Source organism: Prenolepis imparis, unplaced genomic scaffold, assembly GCF_030444845.1.
Source record: "Prenolepis imparis isolate NDT839.2.m4 unplaced genomic scaffold, iyPreImpa1.0 SCAF_13, whole genome shotgun sequence".
Taxonomy (NCBI): Eukaryota; Metazoa; Arthropoda; class Insecta; order Hymenoptera; family Formicidae; genus Prenolepis; species Prenolepis imparis.
Window position 1 is genome coordinate 7,358,683 of NW_028141171.1, and position 17,718 is coordinate 7,376,400.

A 17,718-nucleotide genomic window follows, 5' to 3' on the forward strand; every position below is an offset into this window, starting at 1 on the left:
AGACGTCATCATTGTGAATCGACACTATTACGTTCCGCAGAAAATCGCGATCTCGCGCGACGACAACGAACGAGAAAACCGTTCATAGAATAGAATCGGCGGGCCACCACGACACGAGAACACTCTCTCGCATTACGATGGCAATGATTCATGCCAGGCATGTCAAACTGGTTTCGTTGGCGGGCGACTGGTCGAAAAGCTAATCGTAGCTCTATCTACGAGACACAATGCATCTCGTAATAGAGAAATCAGGCCAGGATATGCAAAATATCGTGATACTTTTAGTATTTGGACGTGAGAATATTCATAAAATTTTCTTTAAAAAAAAAAATAAATAAATTTTGTTGAAGAAAATTATATTCAAATGCGAAGCTTCATATCGGCGTAAAAAAATCCGCGAGAATCCGCGCTTTAGGTACGAGACAAATTAATATCTCGACAGAGCTCGACGCACACACCATCATCCTCCTTTCGCAAATGAATATGATCACGTTTATCGTCGCGTTGCGGTTCTCACGCGACGAGTCGATTAAAAAGCACGCGCGAAAGCCAAACGGAAGGGAGAATGGAGCACGTACTCGAGACGAGGTGCGGAATTTCAAACGCGAGTAACCACGGCTCGACATCGTTCTAAGTGCTCGGAGCCTAATGTTATATCGCCGCGGTCAGTATTAGCAGCTGCGGTCGTGACGACGACCGCGAAGCCGTACGTACTTTGGCTTCCTTCCTGAGTTTCCTCCTCTCTTATCCTCTATGTGTAAGGGGAGACTCGCAACGACTTCGATTACCGCCAGAGCGTTTCGGCGCCAATTCGCCGATCGATGTTTTTCGCGGATAATCTTCGCGCGATTTGAGAAAGTCGCGTAGATGTAGGCTATGCATGAATATAGAATGTTCTTTCTCTCTCTCTCTCTCTCTTTCTCCCTCTCTCTGTGAACGATATTGATCGCCGCCGATTATTCAGCGGCGCGCACAATTGCCGTTGACAGACATTAAAATTTAAATGGCAAGGCCACGTGCCGCGCCGTTGTTTGAATTTCTAAACATTCCGCGAGACACGAGAGCGAGACGCGCACGAACGCTATGACGCGCGACAATATATATTGTTCGGCGATGTGATATTGAAAACCGTCGTTTAATAAATGCAGCGGATTCTTATCGTTGTCCGCGCGGTACGATTAGAAAGACAGACAAGAATATACATGAATACTTCTGCTGTTTGGCGGGAAATGTCTCACGACACATCCTAACTTTGACTGACATTGTGTAAACACGATGGGCGATAAACATTACAAAGCTTATTGACGTATAATGATTCAAAACGAATGGCTTATTGACGCGATAACCGTATCTTGAAGCAAAGTGCTTTCATTTCGGGAAAAATGTGTAAGATGTGAAGTCAAGTCTTAATGATTATATTATCCCTAATGATTGTATAGTGGCCCTTTAACTCAGATAAGTATCTAGATGTATCTAAATATATTTAAATGTTGACACACCGCTACAAAATGCATCTACATATTTCGGACATTTTTTTACTTGGAAAGCTATATTGGCGAAACAAAAAAAATGCGGAATACGATATCATCGGCACGGATAAAGAAGCGGCGAGACGAATCGCCGTTTCGTAGAACGATGGCCAAGTCTTCAAGGTTGAGACGAAGAGAGAGAGAAAGAGTCATCGGTCTCTCGAGCATGCAATGCAGAACATAACGCGTCTTTATTTATGAGCCGCTCGTGTCGCATCGCGCGATGGAATCGTAAACACTTTTCCAAGACGCCGCCGCTATTGAGGCGGATAGGAGAAACGACCAAAAAAAAAAAAAAAAAACCAGGAAGCCGTAACGACCGCGACCTACGACAGGTTCGAAAAGTGGAGGGGATTCTCCCTCTCTCGCTCTCTCTCTTCTCCCTCGCCTCTGTCCACGTCGCGCGCGCGCGAAACAAAATTCGAATGTAAATTGCTTTAATTGCTCCATCGCGCTTGATATCAAGTTTCCCGCGGTGTGCGTTCGCGTTTACAGCCGTGCCAATGAACTGTCAGTGACGCTATACTCGCGCGCGACTCCGTCGACCAGCCAACCAACGCGGATGTGCAAAAGCGGGGGAGAGAGACAGAGACGGAGAGAAACAACGCGACGCTATTTGGCATCGCGACGCGGTTTTAGAAAAGCACCAGAGAGACCGACGCCCCGTCCTGGCGGTGACGACAAAGGCTCGTCTGCTCGCCGCGCGTTTATCTGCCGGATGTTAAAGATTACGGAGATAATAAAAATCCGACATTTATAATGTACTCGCTCAAGAAGAACTCGAGCGTGACTTTATTCCTATTTTGCTATTATATATATACGAAAAGAGAATTTCTATTCTTCTCGGAGTATTATGTATGTTTCATACAACAGAGTTAACAGACGTAAAAACGACTCTCTCGGCGGACTGATCACGTGGCGAGAGTATGAGATCGAGAAACAGGATGCTCGCACGAGAATGGAGTAATGGAATAAATGTATATAAAATTTGAAAGGTTACAAACGACTTACCCTGTCGGCCGACAATCTCCGCCACGTGTTCGCTGCTGGGCACCGGCACGCACTCGGTCATGTTCTGGCTCTTCTTGGAACGCGCCTCCTCGAAGACGGCCGGCGTGGTCTGCAGCGGATCCGGATCGTTGGCGGTGTTGTTGCCGTTGCCGGTGCCGGGGCATCCGGGTGAGTTCTCCAAACCGAGCATCGACAGCTCGAAGGCGAGTTGAAGGGCGCGTTGGTCCTCGAAGGAGGCGCCGGCGCCGCCGCCGTTCGAGCCGCGGTCCATCTCGCTGAACAAACTCGTCGGCATTTCGCTCTATATTATAATCTCTCGTATCTTCGTGTAATAAACACCGGTCGCAGGATCGTTGGATCGACGCTCGTTGAAAACTCGTCGCGCACTTCAGAGTCCACGCTGCCCGTTCACCGTGTATTTTATAACGCTGTCGTCGACCTCACTTACTTCTCCTCCGTCGTCTCTTCTTTATCGAACAAACGAGGCGGAACGGTTTCGTACCTTCTCTCGATGGCGACGATCGTGGTACGTTTTATGCGGCGACGACGCCGACGACGATGGATGATGATGATGATAACGATCAAGTATGAGACAACTTGCACACGATGAATATAGCTGCGAATGTCGCGACGCTGCAACAACGTAAATCACGTTCGACGATTACGTGCGCGTAAAAAACCGGAGATTCGAACAACACCGCACCGCGTGGGAGTAATAATGTCGTCGGTTCGTTTTTCGACTATCGTAGCGTGTATATACACCGATCCTCTCTCTGATGTGAATGTTGATTCGCGACGATGACGCGGTGTAATAATCAGTCGTTCGCTCGTTCCTTCTCGCGCCGGAGAAACACGCCGGTCGTGTGGTGTGTCTCGTACGTAACCCGCGAACCAGCGACGAAAATGGCCTTCTCGATATCCCCACTGCTCTGCTGTCTCTCTATCGGATGCGTACGGTTTTGTACGGTTCGTCTGTTCCAAGAGCGTTCGTATAACTGCTCCTCTCTCGCGCGCGCGTTACTTGTATATAGTTGCGTGCGTGTTTCAACCGATGCTTTCGTTCGTTCGTTTCTCTTGCTCTTCGCTCTCTCTCTCTCTCTCTTCACCCGAAGACCGAACGCGAGGTTATAACGACGGTTCGTATCGCGTTGTTCGACTATCTCGTATAACCGGCCGACTGACTTGAGCATAGACGAGAGGTTGAGTCGTCGCGCGAGACCGAAACACTGAAAACGGAGGCAAGGGGCGCGCACTCGCTCGCTCTGTTTCCGCTCCCTTCTTTCCCTTTCCCGCTCCCTCCGTCTGTCCCACGCTCTCTCGCTCACCTCTCTTCACCGCGATCTTTCCTTTCGAAGGCGCGTGCAACTACCCTCTCGCTCGTGTTACCACTGCGACTGACTGCGACGTACTGCGACTGTCGAAGCCGGCGCGCCACCATGTGCCGGACGCCGGCTATACGCGCCGCCTATTGGTCGGCAGAGTCACGTGGTACGCGGCCACCCCTCCCCACTCCCGCGCACGGCGCATAGGCGCTAGCGCACCTACCGGCGCGGCGAAGCGGCACTGCGAGCGAGCGATGTTCCTCGGCTCCTTCAACGCTACACGGACGCATGCACTCCCGTCCCCGATTGTACTTCGCGCAACCCCCTCCGTTCGTGTATCCGTTCCGAGCCTTCGTCAAGTTTCCCTATGGAAACGCCGCCGTTTATGCCGCGTCTCGAACGTTCTACAATTTTCCAAAGCGACAAACCCCGGAGCTTGAAGCTGACTGGAAAAGTACGTTGAGATTTGCAAGAGTGTAAATCCTTTTTCCCCCTCCACAGATTCCAGCCTAATCGGAGGATATCTCGACGTAAACCGAACAATCCATAAATGTATACAACATAAATTTCGCGATCATGCATTGATCTTATTTTTAATCGTTATAGATCGCTCGCAAAATTTCACATAGAGAAATACGATCTCAAACGCTTGCTTTTTCTAGCATCCTGCACAAAGTTAGGGCGCGAGCTCTCTCTAGCGAAATAAATATCTGCGACGATATATGATTTTCCTCGCGAACGGGTCAAAGTGCACCGACCTAGGTGGATCGTATAACGCTCTTTCTCCTCTTCTCCCGTAGCTGTCACATGCTTTGCGCGCGTATTTGTGTGCACGAGGTGCACACCAACACTTTTCCCGCGTAGTTATCTCTTCATTTTAACGGAAAGATAAACGCAAAAGAAAACCTTTATATAAATCCTGGGCGAATAATAACGACTCATCCTTTAGATCGTAAAATGCACGCTTGAATTATCGCGGCTATCCATCTGTGTGTGCGCGCGTTGTAAATTAAATATTATATCAAATGTATCCCCCAGGAAAACCTAAAATCCGCGTACGTTTATAGCTCTCGCGATTTACTTAATTGAATCTTCCGCAGAGGAATGAGAGGAATCTCTCTTACGACCTGTCGCGATAAGTTCCCTCGATTAACGTCCTTGAACCTTGGTAGCGGATGAGATTGTAGCGTGTTACCTCCGGCTATACGAGAGAATTGCTGTTGAACGTTCGCGCGACCAATGTTACGATTTAGTTTCTGTTTAACAAAATCTAGGATGTTATCTGTAAACTTGACAATGATATCTTTGTCTTTTTCGTTGTCTATAGAGATATATTACGTTCATATTCTCTTGCCAATTCATTTACAATTAATAAAAAAATAAATAAATTTCTAAATTTTACATTATATTTTAATATAACTCTTCGTACTTTTATTATCGCATCATTATATTTCTTTCACGTGTCAGGTTTCCCAAGGACAAACGATAATCGATACATGAGATTTTAAACTATGAGTAATCTCGGAAATTCTTGGATGACCACATATATACGACGCTTTGACATACCTAATCCATGCTGACGTGAACAAGGTCGAGCGAATGTTCGTCAGCCCCCCCTAATTCGCGAATCGCAACCGGGCCCAGACGGACCACCTGCCCGACTAGCGGTTTCGTTGAGTAAGAGTGAAGAGAGAATTCCGTCTCCTCTCTAAAACACCGAATCTCTAGACGCGCGAAGATGCGCGCGCGAACGCGGACCTTGAACCGAGACGCAAGCGTGATCCCATTGTTCTCTGCCGACGACCCTTCGTCCTCTCTCCGACCAAGCACTCTGGCCGATTGCTCGATTTTTAGTCAAGGGGAGGAGGAAAGGGAGGCCCACACCAGATCGGCCCGTGTCCTCCATTCTCGAGGACAGACGGGACGACGGGAGCCCGCCAGCGATCCACGAATATCCGCGATTCATTGTTTTCCATGTATCGGACCAGCCAACGGCTCGTTAAAGCGCACGGTGAACGCTTTGTTGTTCGATGCAATCGCGTAATCGCGATAAAAAGAGAAAGAGAGAGAGAGAGAGAGAGAGAGAGAGAGAGAGAGAGAGAGAGAGAGAGAGAGAGAGAGAGAGAGAGAGAGGGAGAAGCGTTCTCCATGAGAAAGCGAGAGACGAGGCTTCGCCAAGACTTTCGATAAAGGCCTACCTGAATTCGCTCGGAGGTGTGAGCGACTAATTTTGTTTCTCATCGCATGCCGAAAGCAACGACCCGTGCACTTCTGCCGATCTCTCTTTCTCTCCCTTCAAGGTTGTCTCGAGATACCAACCACCTTGTGCCACAAGAGCACCTGCCGACTGCTCGTGCTCTCGGCTCGCTCGTAAATACCTCGGTGTTATCGCATGGTTTTACAAACTGTCGTCTCTACGTTCGCCTCTTTCCTCGCCGCGATCGAACTGACAGAGCGTCGATATTTGCGCGAATGTATCACATTAATCGCCGCCGATTATTTTATTAATCGTCGATTACGGAAAAGGATCATGTGATCGATGCATTGCTGCGGCGAGCGAGATTCGAGGATAATTATTTCAAAAAACCTTCGTCATTCATATAAGACTGAAGATCAAAAATTCTACTTCTGTTAAGCAAAGTTTTTAAAAGAAAAGAGAACAAAAGACATAAGGAGTAAAATTGTACAAAAAGTCACGGAAAAATTTCTCAAAGAAAAGGTCGAAACGACCGAATATTTTCTCGTCCGTAATCCGTAAATCCTCTCTATTGTTATTATATATTAAGGATTCCTTAGTCTGCGAAAGAGGAAGATTGTTTCGAGGCCCAGGCAAAGATGTGCCGAAGTATGCAGCCGGAAATGCGGCCTGAAAAAGAATACTTTTCGCGTCGTTTCGCTTTTCTGACCAGTCGTCGCATTAAACTAACTCTTCCTCTGTTCCGCGTCGCTTGTCGTATTTTTACGGCGTGTAACCGGTTGCGATCATTGTCGTCGCTTTGGCGACTCCCGTGGTGCATCGAGCAGCATCTTCCTCGCCGATATACAGGCGGATAGACGCACGCGTATGCATGCGTACGTAGATATACCCGCACGTATATATAAGTACGTACGCGAAGCGGGGATCCGTGGAGAGGATACTTCTTTCGATTTCGATCGCCGGGGTGCAGCAACGCCGGAGAACCGCATTGCTGGCCTCTGAGTCGACACCGGTGACTAGGACGACGACGTCGAAGACGATAATCGGCTCGACACTGTCGTAGAGACATTCGCGCGAACGAGAATCTCTAATATCTCTATAATTTTTATTCGATATACTAGCCGATATTATCGAGTGAAATTGACGTAATATTCTCTCTTGTTTGATTACATCGAGAAGAGAGATTATCGCATAAAATTGCGTGTGTCAATTATGACGTAGCGGCGCAATTACATAAAGCCTTCGTGAATCGTGCAACTAAACGGCCATTCCGCTTTCACGTTCCTCGAGGCGATCCGAGAGAGAGAGAGAACTAATACGATACCGCCGTCGAATTATCTCGCAATGCGTCCGATATTGATTAGCCGTCTAATGTCTGGTTATCCACAAAATCGCGCGGGCAGACGCCCACACACTCGCTCGCTCGCTCGCTTGCACGCAAAAGGTAGAGATCTCTGCGGCTACCGAAACCGCTGCGGCCCCGTACGTAAGATAAGTTGCACAACAGCGAAAACGCATGAATAGAGCATGATTAACTGATGATAGCGCGAATAAAGTGCAACGCCTTTCTACATATACCCCGCGCAAGACGAGAACATTGATCCATTCGCGGATATTTTGCTGTACGTTTCTTTATCAGATACACAATATTTGTCATTTATAGGAGTTGCACGCTTCGAATTCGGTTTACGACTCGCTTCAGCTCGATAATACATATACAAGATGTACAGATTTTTTACAGTCGAGACGAAAGAATCTTTGAATAATAAATCCAAATTCTATATTTTATTTCTTAACAATATACAAAGCAATAAGAAAGAATGGCATGCTGTTAAAGCTGCATATTTGTCGTCGAAAACATATTAGGACTCGGAGCAAGATTTATTTGCAAGACGACAGGGAGTCTGAATGCAAGGAAACAGAAAACTGCGGCGATCTTTAGAAGATACAATACCAAGAATCTTTCACAAAGCTGTTCAGTTCTAAAAATCTAACAATAAGTGGAATTTTTCATTATTAGAAATGCAGTTTTCACAGACAAATAATAAGTTTCTTTCGGTGAAAACTGATATTTCGCATAAATCTTTAAGAAACAATAAAATAGAATTCGGATGTATATTATATATTTACATATAGATTTGCATACTATATAAATATATAGTATGTTTCTTTCGGTGAAAACTGATATTTCGCATAAATCTTTAAGAAACAATAAAATAGAATTCGGATGTATATTATATATTTACATATAGATTTACATACTATATATTTATATAGTATGCAAATCTATATATCTATTATTTATCGTGCAATTATACAAATTATTTTTTCATGTAAATTAAGCTTTGGAATAGGATGTTCGTTACCCTTATTGATTTTTGGAGTAATAGTTCTTTCTATTGTATATAATTACTTAATACTAACTTTATATACACTTATATGCATCCTATTTCGCTCAATAAAATTATTATTATTATTAGTTATAAATGCCGATTATCGAAATCGATTAAATGTCTATAAATATTTTCTTATCCGTATGTCCGTATACCTGTTTTTTTTCCTCACTAATTTTTGTTCTTCTGTTTTACCCTATCGTATTTTTTATATTAATATATATATGATATATATATATATATATATATATATATATATATACACACACATATGTGTGTGTACGTACTAATAGATGAAATAGTATATATATAATACATAGAAAATAAATGAAAAAAAAAATACATAAAATAATTAATCATTCTGTGAACTGTTGTCATCTTTGATAAATTATTGTGCGTCTGATTCTACTGCAGTGTCCAAAATTTACAAAAGAGATATTATCTAAAAATACAAAGAAATAAAAAACAACAGATTAAAAAGAAGAGAAAGTTACAGAAAAATGCGGGTACCCATAGAAAAGTCGTTTTTCGAATAGAATTCGGTTCTCTCGATAGATTTCCTGTGAAGCTGTTTTTTTTTACCTTTTTTTCTTTTCTGCAAAACAAAAAAGACATAAAGACAGCCGAAAGGTATAGGCCATAGGTAGGCTGACGAGGCTAAGAGAGGATTACCAGATACCCGCATTTTTATGCACAAATACAAACAAAGAGTTGAAAGTTTCGACTAATGGTTGTCAGTCACAAAATATCAGACGACGTTTGACAGTTGTAAAACAAGATAGTTGAATATTTTTTGTTCAATTTTTTTATGCTCTAATAATTATAAAAAAATATTATATAATTCTTAAACACGTTAGAAATGGATCTTGGCGAAGTCGTTTAAAAAATAACGTATACAATTTGCATTATTATCTCGCACGTTGTAAGAAAAAAAGACTCGATTACGCTCACGCAATCGATGAAAGTTTAAATCAAAGAGGCGAGCTAAAAATATTTTTCTTCTCTTTTTTTATGACTCATTTGAAATCCTTTATGTAATTATGATGTCTTTTGTGCCGACGGTATTAAAAGCGGAAACGTGAGGAAGAGAGTTATTTTCTGTTCGCGACATCGAGAGCCGGTGAAAATGGAAAGAGCACGATCGTGGTTATTAGGCGCGTCCTTTATTCCGCTCTCCTCTCGCCTCCAGGAGGGTCCACGAGAGAGAAAGTCTGTCGACATCGATTACGTATAACAGTCGTCGTTGGGAGTCGAAGGTCCCCCAGCTGTTCTCTTCCGTGCGAAGCGCGCGATGGACCAACGCCTCCTCCTCCTCTCGGAGGGATCTTTGCCGCGTCACGATTGCGACAATTTTGCGCGAGTTATCTCGCGAACGTTAAAATCGCGCGTCGCTCTGTCCTTGCGTAGATAAATCCAAAATACTTCGCGGCCAGTAACCCCGATACAAATAGTATAGTCAAGTCGGTCAACTTCCGATGGTCGAATATACTGTCTGTGCGAAGATCGATAAAACACGCCGTAGAGGAGTGTCTATTTATATGTCGACTATATTACATCCAAGACAGTGGGGGATGTAATCTTCGATGTGCTCCAGATAAGGTCTTTACACGCGATGGATCGAGCGTTGTACATTTAAAAAAAAAAGAAAAAGGCGCGTTGAAAATCCGATCCGAGAGAGATAATTGCACGGGCGCGACGCGTTTGACGGCGCGGAATTAAATGTCGCGTAAATGTGCATCGATATCGACAGACTAAAAAAAGCACGGTCAAACGCGACGCTAAAATTTCCGTAATTCTGCAAATTATGCACGCGCACGCGTAGGAACGTAGGTGAGATTATTTCGGGATATGTCCCGTGGCAATTTCAATTCCTCATCCGTCGCATGATATCCGCATTTATATTCATGCGCGTCATTTATTATACATACGAAATTCCGGTGGGAGTTAAACTGCATTCTGTGTCTGAATTTCCAAAATCCGTAAGGTATATCTAAAGTTTTCTCTAGAGATTCCTAGAGATGAGAGATAATTCGCGACGATAAAACATGTATAAAAAATAATTTTCTAAAAATTATGATTATCTTTATATAAATGCTTTTTTTTTGCGAACCGGATGTCGCCTTCGTGCGCATAAATTATTGCAAGAATACGCGATAGCGCGCGCTATTGATCGCTCGAGATGCAGATTCAGAGGATACAGACATGCATCGATTTGACGATGAATTTTCCCGTCGAATCGACGATGTACACAGCTTCGTCGCCGGTGCTCATGATACGATATCCGCACCGGATGGATCGTCAGTCGAGTCATGTGTTCGACGAGTTATAACGATTTAAACTGGGACATGTGACCCGGCGACGACGGTGGGGCGAGAACGGCTCTCTCTCCGTCTGGTTGACAATAAGGGAGAGCGACCCTTGCCGAGGAGGGAAACAGCTGTTGGTCGGAGGTGGAGAAGTACCGGGCAAGGAGAAAAAAAGAGGTTACCACCTGGTATCCAGCTTATGCTTATATACCTGAAAACTGATGCCTGCCTGTATACCTGCCTGGGCATTCTTTTGTGCGATGCCCTCGGCACGTACCCATTCCCAGAGCCGCAGCAGCATTCGATACACAACTGCATTCGGCACAATATACGATTCAAAGACTCTAATAACGTGACTGATGTATTTAATATGATGCATCGAAAATAGTTTTGAACGAAACAAAATTTTTGAAAAACAGATTGGTTTTGAAGATTATCTTAAAAGATCTTTCGGAGGAAATCCACGATTTACATTTTTTTTTTCAAGATCTCTCTTTTTTTTGTTAACACATTCTTCCTCAGATATACTGGCATTAGAGAACAATAAAACATTTACATAGACAAAAAACTTATTTCCTGTCGAAAAGATTTTCTAGGTTAATCCTCGAAACTGCTTTTCAAATATTGTCCCTTTTTATACTATTGTTCTTTGTCAACTATTATTCAGAAATAAAGTTTTACTTCGTATATTATTTTTCTTGCCATAATGTCTCGAGACGACGTGCTGCGCTCAAGTTCGAAAAAACATTTCAAGACTGGTCAATACCTGTACGGCCTTCACAGGCTAGACTAAAAGCGTGGCTATTTGCATAATTAATATGAATGATTTGCCAGTTTGATTTTCTAAAATAGTCTCGATCTGAATTAAGCACGTTACACTGTCGAAAAGAGAATCTTTAATTATTAGAGCGGAAAGAAACATTTAATGTAATTTCTTTAAATTTTATATAGTGTGCTACGTTAATATCGATTCATTTCCATTAGATATAGAGCTAAATACGGCATTTTTGCCATCTGTCGAACTTAAATCCGAGAAATTGTCTATTTTCGTGACCATTACTAATTTGATCAAATTCCCGCACGGGAAATATTAGGCAGATGGCGCAATTCAAGCCATTTGAAGCGCCGCAAAACAAATTATTCTCGAATTATAATGGAAAATTGACTCGCCAAATTGGCCTTTACAAAAGATTCTGTTGCATGACCGATTCTTTCACACTGTTGGCTTTTTCGTTTTGTTAAAATATATTTTGAGAAAATCAGTCGATCTCGTGCTTTAAATATCCATCGAATTTCTACCTTTTGTCTTTCCCGTTTTCTTTTTTTTTTTTTTTTTTTTTTTTTTACAAAAACATTTATTATAAAAAAATGGCAATGATATAATTTATAACTTAAAATTAAGAAATGAGCAAATGATACGCATAAATACTTGTAATTTAAGTTTGAACAGCACGTAAGGCGTCTTGTAACTTTTTTCTCGCAATAGCCACTCGGTCTTCTTGCCTCTTTATGTCCTCATCCGCTATCGAGACCGCCTTCAACACAAAACAAAATATTATCAATTTATTAGTAATATTAATAAGACTTTTTATAAAGATTCGTGATATATATTGATGCAAATTATTCCGATAGCATTAGCATCTTAAGTAGCACCATTATGACGCCAATTAGCATCTGATTATTCACATTACCTGTACAAGTGGTTGATCAGGATTAAGAAATACTCCAGGATTCTTCTCCAAAGCCATTTTTGATCCCGTTTGTCCTGTGACTGGCTGAGTAGATACGTGTAATGCGGTGGCCACACTTTGAAGCAAAGTTTCTTCCGTGATATATGGTCCTACTGGTTTTAAGTTCTTTGGCAAGTCCATCCCATCAAATTCATAACCATCAGAATCACAGGCTCGCAAACCTTCTAAACGTTTTTCCCAGAAAAGCTGAAACGCAGAAATTTGAATTATCTATGATTAGTCCATCCACTTTTTTACACAATTCGCTATTATACTAATAAAATAATACAAGCTACGAAACAAATCATTCCCAGTACATAAAAATAATATAAAATTAGATCATTGTGTTTTTATCAGGCATGTAATAGGCATGTTTGTTGAATACCATTAATTTAAATTCAAAGGAGGAAAGGTAAAATTACAAGTCCTCTCTCCATTTGCTCTCAAATATTAAGAAAAACTTTAATGTTATTATTAGAAAAATTTAATAAATTATTTAACAACACACATTTAAAAATATAATTAAAAAAATGAAATTATGGACAATTTCATGATTGCATGTTCAGAATTACCTGCTTAGGCTTATCTTGGGAGCCAAATTTGCCTTCAGTTTTATCGGCTCCTTCCTAAAGCAATGATTTGACAGTTGTATCATGTAAATTTACAAGGATAGTTAACAAAGAATGGTACAAATGAATGAATGTTAGCAAAGAGTGTCTTGCAAGCACGATACAAAGATTAAAAAACTTTGCACACTTAAAAAAATATTCGCAGATATATTTACAAGTGTATAATAATTACTGGATATCATATATATGAAAATTGTACATATGAATAGATGAAATATGAGAATATATATAATAAAAGAATTTAAATTGATACATCACACTGATTCACAGTCCAATTATCATCAATTCAGAGCAATCGCTATATAACTAACCTGTTTTGGTTTTTCTTGAATGTTGTGTTTAATATCCTTCACTTTTCCTTCCTGCGACTTGTAAATCGTCACCGGTTGCTTAAAAATCGACGCCGTTTGTCTGATCGGTGGTACTAATGACGAGTCATTTCTGGCCCGGCTGAAAAGAAAAGAAAAGTCAGTCAATTTACAGAAGGTAGCTGTTATCGAAGGTTAGATACCCCTTATATCTCAAACTGTATTCGTTCGCGCAAGCATTTCTTCAACTTTACGAACACTGAAGAATCTATAGCTTCACATAAGATCGAATAGAGTTTCCTTGGGGAATAATTTTATTCAACCTACCCGTAATAATAATCCTTCCCCCCCGTGGATGGTGTCAACTGGTTCTGGCTCTTCCTCGACGGTTCCTCTCGCGCATGCCAATTAATCGGCAGCGCCGAAGGATACTTCTTCTTCTCCACGGACATATTCATCGTGGCGAATATCTTCGTTTACGTCAAAAATTTTACAATTCCAAGTTTATTATGATCACTGTGCCTTCATTGTCAGCCATATTGAAGCTCGCGTATCGATAGTTCGACGACTGGCTTTAGGGCGCAGCACCATACAATGCACATGCAATCACATCCATGATGACGTCTGCGCACGTGCTTACGTCACTTACGTGCTGCAAGAGAGTTCAATGAACAAGCAATTATATTTGTACAATGAATAAAAATTAAATTTTTAATGCTAACTTTTTTTTCAAAACACGTTCGAGCAAATTTTATTTATCTCAGAAGCGTCTTTAAATTCAATTCCCTTCTCTTATAAGATTATCGTACAAATTATCGAGTTATAGATCCTTTTCGATTGATTTTTCAATTTTAAAGATACAATCGTTCCTAAACTTTTTCTATACAATATTCTCGAATTATATTAATGTATCTTCATCCATTAAATGATTTCAATCGAATCAATTTGTGTCTGGTAAAAACTGCGCGAGAATCATTAGCAGAATTTTTATCGTGAATTTTCCCTTTTCTAAAAAGTGCATGTTAAGTCGATTCTCGCAAGTATTGTTGCCTCTTTTCCGCGATGCTGATTGGTTATCTCGATGTGTGCTGCGTTGTACATTACTTCATATTGATAAAAGCCTGTCAAGGTTGAGCGACGCATTTTGACAGTTCAAATGTATATACGCATTTTGACAGTTCAAATGTATATATTGAGAGGTTAATAGTGTATTCAATTTGTGAATGCAATTATTGTGGTTTATATTATGATATACATGATATTATGTGTACATATCATTAAATTAAATTAAAGAAAATATAGATAAAGAAGACGAAGAAAGGAGGAAGAGGAAGTAGGAAAGAATAGAGAGAAAGGTATGTGTAGTAAAGTATATATATTTTATAAATGTAATAAATAAAGCATTATTTAATCCAATTTACATTATTTTATCAAGAGTTTTATGCGTTATTGTTGTGTAGATATTATTAATAAAGTACTATAGTTAAATATTATTAATGTTATTTAATTTTATTGATAATTAATATTATTTAATTTACTTATAGAATATTAAAATATTAAAATATTACTAAATTATATATTACTTCGTTAATATTTAAATATTATTAGTTTTAATAAATTTTTTTATGTTTTATTTAAAGTTATAGAAAAGACCAATTATTTTTTTAATTATACCATTAATTTCATTACTCATAGATAGAGAAGAATAGAAAGAGAGAAAAAAGAGTAGGAAAAAAAAGAGAGAAAAAGAGAAAGGAGAAGAAGAGAAGAAGGCTTTTTAATTAAAATTGAAGAGAAAGAATAAGCAAAAGAAATAAAGAAAAAGGATTGATTGAATGACTGAAGGAAAAGAGAGAAGAAAAAATATAATATTAGGTAATATTTTTATTAAATTTTTTAAATGTTTTAATATTATTATATCTTTAATAATTTTTAAAATATTTTATTTATAGTTAATATAAAGGAGAGATGCATTATATTATTAATAGACAAAAATAGAAGAAGAGAAAGAGAAAAAGATAAAGGGAGAGTAGAAAAAAAAGCTTTATTTAAGATTAAAGAAGAGGATGAATAAGCAAAAGAGAAAGAAGAAAAGAAAAGAAGAAAAAGGAAAAGGGAGAAGAAGGAATATATTAAGTAATAAAATTTTTATTGAATTGTTTAAATGTTTCAATAGTATTATAATTTTAGTAACTTTTTAATTAATTTGTTTTTGTTTTATTTTATTAATGTTAAAAAAGAACCTAATTATTAATTATTAATTATTAATTATGTTATTAATTATATTATTAATAAACAGAGAAGAATAGAAAGAATGAGAGAGAGAGAGAGAGAGAGAAAAGAGTGAAAAAAGGAAAAAAAGAAAAAAGAGTAGAAAGTTTTATTTAAAATTAGAAAAGAGGATGAATAAGTAAAATATAGGAAGAAAGAGTGAAAAAGGGTAAAGAAAAAGAGAAGAATGAATTTAAAATTAGGTAATAATATTTTTATTAGATTTTTTAAATATTTGAATATTATAGTTTTTTAAAATGTTTTATTTATAAAATTCTTAATGAAAACATAAATTATATTATTAATTATATTATTAGTAGATATAGAAGAATAGAAAGAAAGAGACTAAAGAGAAAAAGAGTGGAAATAAAAGAGAGAAAAAAGAAAAAGAGAAAAAGAGAAGAAAGTTTTATTTAAAATATAAGAAAAGGAAATAAGAGAGTGAAAATGAATAAAGGAGAGAGAAAGAAAAAGGAAAAGTAGAAAAAAGCGAAAAGTTTTATTTAAAATTAAAGAAGAGATGGAGAATAAAAGAAAAAAGGTAAATGATTGAAGGAAAAGAGAGAATAAGGAATATATCAGATTATAATAATTATTAGGTATTAATTTTTTAATTGTTCGAATATTATTGTAATTTTAATAATCCTTTAAATATTTTATTTAAAGTTAAATGGGCTACTTTCGTGACAGAATTAAAATGTTCAGTTTAAAATGATCCGTGGCTATGATTTGTTAAATTTGAAATTTTATTAGAATCATCATAATTTCAGATTTGATCAATCACAGCACACTAATCACAGCGTACAATTCATTTTAATTTGAATTATTTTAATTTTGTCGTGTAAGGGCATAGGAGACGAATTATAATTATTAATTATATCATTAATTTTATCATTTATAGATAAAGAATAATAGAAAGAGAGAAAAAGAGGGAGATAGAAATACAGAGAAAAAAGAAAACAAAGCTTTATTTAAAATAAAAGAAGAGAAATATTAAGCAAAAGAGAGGGAGAAAAAAAAGATTACAGAAAAAGAGAGAAGAAGGAATATCAAATAAAGTAAATTATCTTTAAATATTTTATTAAAGTTAAACAGATGAATTGTATATCATTAATTATATTATAAATAGATAAAGAAAGAAAGAGAGGGAGAGAGAGAGAAGAAAAGAAAAAAAGATAAAGGAAAATGAAGAGGAAAAAAGGAGGAAGTTTTATTTGAAATTAAATAAGAAAAAGAGAATAAATAAAAGAGAGGGTGAAAGAGAGAAAAAGACTGAAATAGGAAAGAAGGAATATAATATTAAGTAGTATTTTTTCAGAATTATAAAATATATTATTAAATATAATTAATAAGTTTTAAATATTAATTATATTATTTATATTATTTAATTTTTTAAGGTTCCTTGGCATTTGCTGCGGCCATGTTGGATTTTGACGTCGAAGGTGAGAAAATACACGCTAAAGATTATTGCGTGCTATTTTTAGATAAAAAAATATTTTGATGAAACATAACTTCAGATGGCTTTAGCATACTTTTAAAATAGTCCGAAAACTATTCTTTCCCTTCGAAAATCAATCAACAATCGTAAAATGATCGTGATGCAGATTTTGTCATACGAAATGCGCAGTACAAATGAGTTTCGACATATATTACCGCGATATATGCATGCAGTCACGCATAACTCGTGATAATGTGCAGACAATGTACTGTTAAAATGTATATAAGATTAATTTTTTGCACGTTTTGAAATATCGAAAATTAAAATTTTTAAGCCGCAAATCCCATACGGCGCAGATTTATATAACGTATATTGGACCAAAAAGATAGTACGCTTATGGTACAAAGATAATCTGCAAATAATACATTATTGAAATATATATACGATGAATTTTTGGCTCGCCTTAAAATATTAGAAATCGATACTTTTTTACAGTTGACCCTATGCGACGCAACCTTATTCTATGTATATCAAGTTAAAAAATTTGTACGCTGTTGTCTGGTTGGTACCAAAAGATTCTGTAA

At 38.5% G+C, this 17,718-nt stretch overlaps 2 protein-coding genes and 1 long non-coding RNA gene across 4 annotated transcripts in view; 1 reads left to right on the plus strand and 2 right to left on the minus strand.

Annotated features, from left to right (window-relative positions):
- Positions 1-5,189, minus strand: part of LOC145944848 (RNA-binding protein MEX3B-like) — a 50,694-nt gene extending 45,505 nt beyond the window's left edge. The window contains exon 1 of the mRNA XM_083053430.1: positions 2,541-5,189. Within this exon, the coding sequence (XP_082909556.1) occupies positions 2,541-2,835 (295 nt within the window). The 5' untranslated portion in view covers positions 2,836-5,189. The remainder of the gene's footprint in view (positions 1-2,540) is intronic.
- Positions 5,190-10,166: 4,977 nt separating this feature from the next.
- On the minus strand, positions 10,167-13,990 carry Mbd-like (methyl-CpG-binding domain protein 2). 2 transcript variants are annotated; one of them, XM_083052952.1, is made up of 5 exons: positions 13,753-13,987; positions 13,429-13,567; positions 13,061-13,114; positions 12,450-12,695; positions 10,167-12,293 (listed from the first exon to the last, which is right to left on the minus strand). In XM_083052952.1, the coding sequence occupies exons 1-5, from the start codon at positions 13,881-13,883 to the stop codon at positions 12,195-12,197; spliced, it is 669 nt and encodes a 222-aa protein (XP_082909078.1). In that variant the 5' UTR covers positions 13,884-13,987; the 3' UTR covers positions 10,167-12,194. The 2 variants fall into 2 exon arrangements, with proteins under 2 accessions (XP_082909078.1, XP_082909080.1); XM_083052954.1 differs by lacking the exon at positions 13,061-13,114 and having other exon boundaries at positions 13,753-13,990.
- A 439-nt stretch (positions 13,991-14,429) lies between these two features.
- LOC145944466 (uncharacterized) lies at positions 14,430-17,154 on the plus strand. The gene is made up of 4 exons (XR_014426679.1): positions 14,430-14,780; positions 15,121-15,300; positions 15,378-15,561; positions 17,094-17,154. It is a non-coding gene; the product is annotated as an uncharacterized LOC145944466 (long non-coding RNA).
- The last annotated feature ends 564 nt before the right edge of the window (positions 17,155-17,718 follow it).